Genomic DNA, 8,946 nt, shown 5'->3' with positions numbered 1-8,946 from the left:
TAAGTACATCTTAAAAATAAAATAGCTAAAATTAAATGGATTATCCTGAATTGAATTTACAAAATTACGACTTATATTGCTATATTGGTACCAGTGAAAATTCCGATTCTGGTTGGCTGTCAAGAAGCATTTCAGGAATTTTAGAATTTTCATTTTACTTTAGCAATTTAAAGTTTCCGAAGAAATACTCCTTCCGTTATTTCCGGCATGCGGTAGGTTGTAACCCGGCGGTTAGTATAGTTTTTTGTTTGTGAAATGAAACATCGCGACTGCAGAGACTTCCTTGCCCTACTTGGGGCTGTCACAGAGTTAAGCTTCGTTAGCACGCACACGGCCGTACGAAATTGTTACCTTACAAGTTTTGATTACCTACTTATTACGAAAAATATGGGATTATGTATTTCAGGTATACATACATATGTATATATACACTCTTTATTGTACAAAACACAAATTTATGGCACAGGATAGGCAGTACAAAGGCGATTATGTCTCTATATAGTGTGGGACAGTGGGAGTGTGGGATATTGGGAAATTTATTAGGGGAGGCAGGTATCAGAGGCTCCTAGATATATTTTATTAGGTATTATCAAGCCACCTTTATAAAAGATCAAAAAGTATAAATGTCGATATACTTTTATATAGTATTTCAGTAAGTGTCACTACAATTTATAAAACAAATGTCCCCGCCGCGTCTGCCTGTTTGTGTGTTCGCGATAAACTCAAAAACTACGGATTTTCATGCGGTTTTCAACTATCAAGCGAATAATTATCGAGGAAGGTTTAGGTTTATAATTTGTTAAGGTTTTGTGTAACCCGTGCGAAGCCGGTGCGGGTCGCTAGTTTGTTATATAATCGCCCTACATAGCTAACTAAGTTACTTATTTAATTTTGAGCCTGCAACCTATGAGCTTTTATTTTTTCCAACCTGTAGCTATTTTGCATAAACTTTATAGTACATTATTGTCGAGGTTCGGAAGTAGCTACTTGCTGGCTGAGGATTCGTTTTAAACGGACGACCTTGGGAGTCCGTTTAATTGAATCCGAAGCCAGCAAGTAGCCTTCCAGCCGAGTCATATATAGTGCTTTTCTCAAAAATGGTGCAAGAAATAGAAATGTTTTACAGAAGCAACGTTCTAATTTTCACAGAAAAAAGTAAAACCACGAAAAAGATTTGCTTTGCCACCTTTAAAAAAAATAGGAGTTTGTATTATTTTTTCTGCTGAAAATACGCCAACCTATTTGAGTTTGAGATACCTAAATAGTCGCGGTACCAACATTATAATAAAAAGTACTGATCATCTGTTTGGCTGTTTAATGGACCTATGCCTTCATTTGATATGGCCATTTCAACTTTTAAAAAGTTTGGAACTCGTTAAATAATGGAATTTGTATGCAACATTGCAGTCCCGAAATCGAGACTGCAATGTTTTTAACTTTTTAATTTTTTTAATGACCATAAACTACGCACTTCGCGACCTATTTTTTAACCGGCAACGTCGACTTTGCCGTCCATTTTTGAGAAAAAGTACTTACATGCTAGGTACACGAAGAAAACATTTGAGTGTACAAATGGCCTTCGAGCCTTGGCTTCTACCTTTTGTTACAATATTTGACATAGATGGTATCCACAGAAGATATATACCCGAATAGCCCGGAAAGTAGTGTCACCCAATGTATGGAAGGTGCAAATTTTGATATCGGATGAATTCACTTGGCACAGATGTAATATACGTAAAACTAAGCTAATTGAGCCCGGTAGCCATCCGCCACCCCCTGGCAGGTAGGCAGGGGGCAGTCAAAGAAACAGAACAGAATTGCGTGACGAATGGACAAAAAGGTTCTTATGTGGTGACCTAGTCCTAGTGCCGGAAGATGCAATGTGGGAAGGCTCCCAACTTGATGGACCAACAATGTTATCGAGATCCCAGAGAATCGTTGCATAAGGGTAGTGACAACTAATCAACCAAAGACGTATTTCGATAACAATATATTTTTAAACTAAGTTGTGGGTAGGAGTAGAAGTTTAAATTGACAGATGTAACAAACCCGCCAATATCAGGCGATATGCTAGATCGCCAGGAAGCGTTGTTCCCCTTGTTCTTTATTATCACTACGACAAATAACATACAACTACATTTCCTTTCATCCATTAAAATACCCAATCAATAAAATGACATAGAGTTTGTGCGGAAAGAAAAGAGTCGTAAAATGTATGGGGCCCAATACATTCCACGACTCTTCTCTTTCCGAACAGACTCTACAAAAATAATTAGGCGCAATGAATCGTGTGCCAGTGCTGGCGAAGCGAGCCGGCGCACGCGCGTACGCTAGTTGTAAGTATAGGCTAAGGTACATAATACATATATGTATTTGTAAAAAATATTCAATTATACACCCTGTTATAATTAAATAAGGAGAAAAATTCAATGGGTCCTCAAATGTCGTTACTGTATGTGTGCTTAAAACGACAGCACGGGGCATCTGGCACGCTATCGTCGCATAGTGCGTCTTATTCCGGCTTCACTCCTACACCTAAATAACCAGATTTTTCAAATACCAGACGATGTTACGCAATTACAATTGACATTAGTCGATGTCGCGATCTCCCGTCTATTTAAATAAGAAAAGCAACAGGTCCAAGATCCAACCTCGCATATTTCTAGTCGTTTATCTGTTACGATCCAATAAACACTAAACTGAATTGCTTTTTTGAGTGCACCTACATTAGTTACACCATTAAATCGAGGACGGAAAATAAAATCAAAGGGCGGATGATCGTTAACTAGCCTCGACGGCAGGTTGGGTGCGATTTATTAATAAATCCAACATTGACAAAGACCGCCAAAACACCTGGCTGGCGGCCAGGCACGAAAAAATCAGCCTACGCTGGCTGTCGCTCGCGGAACAATCCCATGACGCGACAACTATAGTACCGAATGAAACATTTTATCACAACCGCGAGCTCGTACCTAGTATAATTTGATCTCCAATTTCTTTAGCCACTATTTGTAATCGAAGATCAATACAATTAGCCAGAGGCGGTTTTAGTAAGTGTTTTAGTGAATAAGTTTTAGCACTGCACTCCCGAAATAAACTGACGGAAAAGTTGATATTCCTCGGAGATTACGACGTTAAATGAGCCTACATGATAAGTGTGTGTTTGTGTTATGACAGATGGAGGTCTGTGACGTGCGTTATCGACTCTCATTCTAATTTTCTGTAAAGTTTTTCGGGGTGGACTATGAAACTTGTTATTTTATTATATATATGCAAAATTATATATAATACTGGCTGGCTGGTAAAACCTCCAAGTGGATTCAGCAGAAAAGAAACTTTGAATTGTCCCTTTGGCTACTAGCGCTTAATTTTCTTAATATAAAGTCAATCAAACAGCAATAGATTTACATACATAGATTAGTCCACATCATTTCGACTTTTAGGGTCGGTTGCACCAAACCATTTGTCACCGTTAAAGAGTTCGCTGAATTTTATTGTACCTGGTCTATGGGAAATTTCATAGTTCACTGCTGAGTGACGATAGCCAGTCCGTCAACTGTGGTTGGTGCAACCGGCCCTTAATGTTTTAATTCCGATTTGGACAATCTAGGTTTTAAAATCGTGACATCATCTTAAGAAGTTTCCGAGACTTAGTGTTAATAATTTATGAGCAAGATCTGCCATATTATTAAAAATATAAAAATGATCGTCCGTTGCCAAAGTTTGATATTGGACACCATTTGTAAAAAAGCGAGTGTCATATCGGTAGGATGGCGACGTCATGCCACGCGCCGTCTCGCCACGGCACTTCACGTTTGCGTGTAACGTGCGCGAAAACAATGTGTTAAAATTAGCGCAACCGCGCGCCCCGGCCACTGCGAGACGCCGACTAAATATTTACCGAACTTCCGAACCAGCGGTAATTATCGGCCGACAATTGGCCACTTTGTGCCCGCGGCAATTAAACGGACGTTGATTACCGTTGTTGTTTGGAAATTTTCGAAAATAGAACGTGATGAGTGACTTGTTTTACGAGCCCGCGTTTCACGGTGCTACATGCATTTCAGTAAAATTGCTTACTGATCTTGTTGACTTTTCATAAGGTTATTATTTACAAATAATTATCTAGACTTAGGCTTGGAATTTATTGTGATTAATTTCTTGCGTTTTTAGAACCGCAATAAGTGTAACGTACTTGCTTCATAAGCTCACGCACTTGCAAGACTGAAACCTCAAGATATTAATCAAAAATTGATTCTAAGCCTTATACAGTTATAGTCAGTCTATTCTGCTAGCCTGCTGTATTGAAATTTTGTAACGTTTTCAATGCTCTTGAGTGTATTTACCCTATACCTACTAAGAAAGCATACAATGAATTCGCAAAGAGTAGTTTATATAGGTACATTAAATATGTAGCACAGTGTACTATTGAGAATAAATTGTTACTAATAATAATACACGGCCGTAAAAATGAATGTAAACGTAACACATTTTGCATAAAGAAACCCATGAGTGTGTTAGTGTGTTACCCAACACGGGGGTAAAGGGAATCCGGTCAAGTGCATGTTTACGTACGTACTGGTGGCCTAGCCAAGTTGACAATCGCTTGCGCTTCGCCATCTAATCGTTTTGTGTCTCTCTCTCTTCCATATTAGTGTGACTGTGACAGTTGCGTTTCGTTCGCTACGTAGCGTTAACGATTGGCATGTTGGCTACGGGGCCTGGCCACGTTCCATTGGCTGCACCGGAGAGCCTACGCGTTTGGTGCTACGCTACCAGCGGAAACGCTTTTCGCGGGTGCTAATACGCGGCCTATTTATTATAGGGATGATGACGTATGTTTAATTTTATAAAGAATTATAGTTGAATTAATAGAAAATGAGCAACTTACAACAATAAACTGGGACGCTAAAAAAATATGGACATTACAAATAACTACAAGTTTCAAAGTACCTATCTTTTTTAGGGTTACGTACCTCAAAAGGAAAAAATGGAACCCTTATAGGATTACTCGTGCGTCTGTCTGTCTGTCCGACCTAATGGTCATGGTGGTTGGTAATCCCCAAGAGACTACTGGGACTGAAATTTTGATAAAAATACACAAAATAGTTCTTTACCCATAGATGACAGGAAAACCTATTAGAAATGTGCAGTGCAAGTGTGAGTCGGACTTAATGTATGGAACCCTTGGAACGCGATTCCGACTCGCACTTGGCCGGTTTTTCTTTTATGGAAAAAATGGTATCATTCTATAAATGGAATGTAATAAATTACATTTTATGAAAAAATAAATTATATGACATTTCACAGTCAAAACAGCATTTTTTTGTTTTCCATACTTCAAGATGGCTTCGTGATCGTGACCGTTTGGTGCGTTGTCAGACTTTCAACGTAAATTCAATATTCAAATTCTAGTTTATTCAGAGATAAAATCGTTTGAGCCTTAGTAGGTAGGAACTTGTTAGACTTGAATTTTGAATTCATGATAAAAACAAAAACTTGAGGGATTATCTGTTAGAGTATACGTGCGGAAAGAGAAGAATCGTGGAATACTCATACATTTTACGACTTGTCTGTTTTCGCACAGTCTATATTTAATCATTTTTAGGGTTCCGTGCCCAAAGGGTAAAAAACGGGACCCTATTACTAAGACTCCACTGTCCGTCTGTCTGTCTGGCCGTATGTCTGCATGTCACCAGGCTGTATCTCATGAACAGTGATAGGTTTTCAAATGTGATTTTCTGTGAATGATGTAAATGATGAATATGACGAAATAAATAAATGTTTATTACGTTATGATTACGTGTGAAAAATATTTCGTTTAACCAAATGTGTGAGAGGGCGACGCACATAGCCAAATTGAATAAGAATTAGGTTTGAATCGACAGTGGCCGAATGCACACTATAATGAATAATGTCACTAATAAAATAATGCAGGGCCGAGCGCATCTTGGAGTTGATCCAAGACAATACGTGTGTGACCATTAGGTGTGAAGAGCATACACCACTCCACTTTCAGTGTCTGTGACGTGACGCACACAAACGCCACTAACTCTAATTCTAATATTCTCAGACATAATCAAATCTTACATTTAATGCCAACACTATAAAGGCGTTATAAACCCAATTTTCCTTTCAATTTCACGTTTAACTATGTAAAATGTGTATGACTCAATGATTATTTAAGAGGAAACATTCATATATTGATTGATCCTCTGTAACCCTTCTAAATTTACTTGCAAAACAACATTTGCATTCGGTTCGAGATTATGGACGACTGTTATCATTCGATCGGAACGATAAATATCGTCTGATAGTTGAATGCCGAATCGGCCCGGCTGGCGAGGTTTCTGCCGACGACTTACTCTATTTGCGCCGCTATGCCGCAACGCACGCAGCCGAACTTGGCAAAAATTTAATAAATTCAAGCGGTCGCACGCAACTGGGCCTCACCTGGTGAACGCGACGCGACCGATACTTTGCTAAATTTACTATCTTATGTCGCACGTAACGTCGGTTAATTCGAGTAATCCTGTTGTGTAGAACGGTCGACCTCGAAAATCGCTGGGCGCTTTAGTACATTGCAATTTTTTGAATTTAGATTAGTATTAAACCTGACCAGCAGAAGAGCAGATTTTAATTTCTTAATTATCACTAGCTCTGCTGTACCTAATCTGTTTGTTACTGATTTACTGCATCGTTGAAAATAAAGCCTTTGTTGACACCGTGATTGCGACCAGGCACATTAACACGGCGTGCAGAGCGTAGCCAGCATTAAGCACGTTGTTTCTGCTGTAACCAAGGGAGTTTTAAGGTTACGTTTTGTGTTGTGCCTATAGTGCCTAGAGTTTGTTAAGTTTTTACATGGAGTTGTAGTCTGCGGCTGGGCACGGCGCGTCACGTGAGCTTACTAAGGGAATCATTTTATTAACTTTACAACCGTTATACGTTATATCAGATATTAATGACCATTTTATCGTACCTGTCGCTAACGTGCACTTCAGCTTACTATAAATGAGCATAAAATTACTTTCGTGGTAGACTACGGATATTAAACTCTTTAGGGTCTGTTTCACAAAGTCTGAGTAATGTATGGGATAGCTAATTTTTTAAATATCCACGTACCTATTTACCTACTTATTATATTAAAGTAGACTTTACTGTATCTACTATGGCTATACCTACGTAAACATTGAATTTATGTACAACGTGTAATCAAATTATTGCCAAGCCATTTCAAGGCAACGTCCATCTTCACATGGAATCTATTGACAGTCGAACGCGTGGAATCTAACAAAAAAAAGCCCTTGGGAAATCGCAACTACAATCCAGTGTTTTGTTTTTTAATACCATCGAATATAGATTTGCGAGTGAATGATGCGAATCCATTCAGATAATCGTTTAGCGCGTCACGAGGTCGATATTCCCGTGACAAGCGGGTTGTTTACAGCAGGTGCACAACGCTGCCGCATACGGCTGCCTACCGGGCTGTAAGATCTCGGACGCGTCAGAGCACGGGGTGAGAGCGATCCGTTCGCGAAGGTTGCGCCCGTGACCGCGCCCGCCGACCGCCGCGCCCGCAGTACCGTGCCGCGCTCGCTCCTCCTCGCACCTCCCAGCCCGAGGACCGCCAGACCAGTGTAGTGATGTGCCCTTGCTGATGATGTGTGGCCGCCAGTGTGTGACAGTGCGCGCGAACCGCGCGAGGCCCCGGCCCAAGAGACCGTAGCCCGACATGTGGACCTTGCTGGTGCCGCTGCTGGCCCTGGTCGCTTCCGGCGGTGGGGCCACCTTCGGAGCCAACAAAGCCCTGCTCGACTGTGCAAGGTTCGCTACACCCTCATAGCAATCAGTTAAAGTTGTAAATACTTTATCGATAATGGCAAAACTTTGAAAGCAAGAAAACTCTCCATACAACAAGTTCTGAAAGAGAATAAAACTTGTGCCCAGTTTCGGTCCTTTACATAGTTTGTGCCTTTGAATCTGATTTTGCTTCAGTGGCCCTTCCGCATACCTACATTCTACATGTTAAGTGTATAGAGTATAACTTATTTCGCTGTTAGTTTGTCAAACTTTACCTTATTTGTATGTACTTTACATCACTTAGATATACCTACATGTTTCGTAGGAAAGTGTACCTTACAATTGTTTATCGTACTTAGTTCAGTAAACGACTCTCTAGAACAGACTGAAACCCTAAATATACTGATAATTCGCTAATATTAAAATATAACCCAAAACTAAGAATAGGCAGATTATAATTATTGTATGAATGCAATAAAATTCAGCAAATCTACATAGTAGTAAATCGTAATTGAACTGGCAAATTGTGCGGGGACCTCGAATCCGAAAATAATTTGGATGCGACACGCGAGCCATCACTGCCGTCTGCGAACTCGCCCAAATAATTATTGTACAACTTTTGCTTTGCTGAATAATAAATAATTTCATGTAAACATTTTTGATAACAAAAAATCAGGGAATTTAGTAAATACACATTTTAATTGCACTAATAAGTACAATATGAGTTACACATACATTGCACAACATATCAATATATAAATTACAGATAAATTTACCTTGTTAATTGTATCCAACTTTCATGTGGATGTTGAAAAAAAGTTCGCAAAACGTTTACATTTAATAATTAATAAAATACCTCTTTTATTTTATATATATACAATATATAAAATAAACTATTTTGATAAATAATAATTAAATTCTAATTTGTGAATGATTTAGTACATGAACCGCGAACGAATAATTTGATCTTCATCTGCGCTGAATACCTACTTAGGAGTATTTAGGTTTCAAATCAGGAAGGAATCAACGCACTATTTCCACAGTACTTACCTAATGGCATAGCTATAGGTAATTAGGTACCTACAGATTATGTCAGCATCAATACCTCCCTATTCACAGATAAAGGGTTTGCGAAAATATTAT

General features: G+C 39.1%; 1 protein-coding gene across 5 annotated transcripts in view; it reads left to right on the top strand.

Moving 5' to 3' along the window:
- The first annotated feature begins 7,340 nt into the window (after positions 1-7,340).
- LOC134648762 (glycine receptor subunit alpha-2-like) overlaps positions 7,341-8,946 on the top strand; it is a 56,491-nt gene continuing 54,885 nt past the window's right edge. For 2 of the 5 annotated variants that reach the window (XM_063503305.1, XM_063503304.1), the window contains exon 1: positions 7,344-7,827. In XM_063503305.1, the coding sequence (XP_063359375.1) occupies positions 7,736-7,827 (92 nt within the window). In that variant the 5' untranslated portion in view covers positions 7,344-7,735. Of the gene's footprint in view, positions 7,828-8,946 lie in introns of all 5 variants that reach the window. The other 3 variants (XM_063503308.1, XM_063503306.1, XM_063503309.1) reach the window with 3 other exon arrangements.

The sequence above is a fragment of the Cydia amplana genome, chromosome 6 (genome assembly GCF_948474715.1).
Source record: "Cydia amplana chromosome 6, ilCydAmpl1.1, whole genome shotgun sequence".
Classification (NCBI taxonomy): domain Eukaryota; kingdom Metazoa; phylum Arthropoda; class Insecta; order Lepidoptera; family Tortricidae; genus Cydia; species Cydia amplana.
This window is presented reverse-complemented; position numbering and strand designations above follow the sequence as displayed.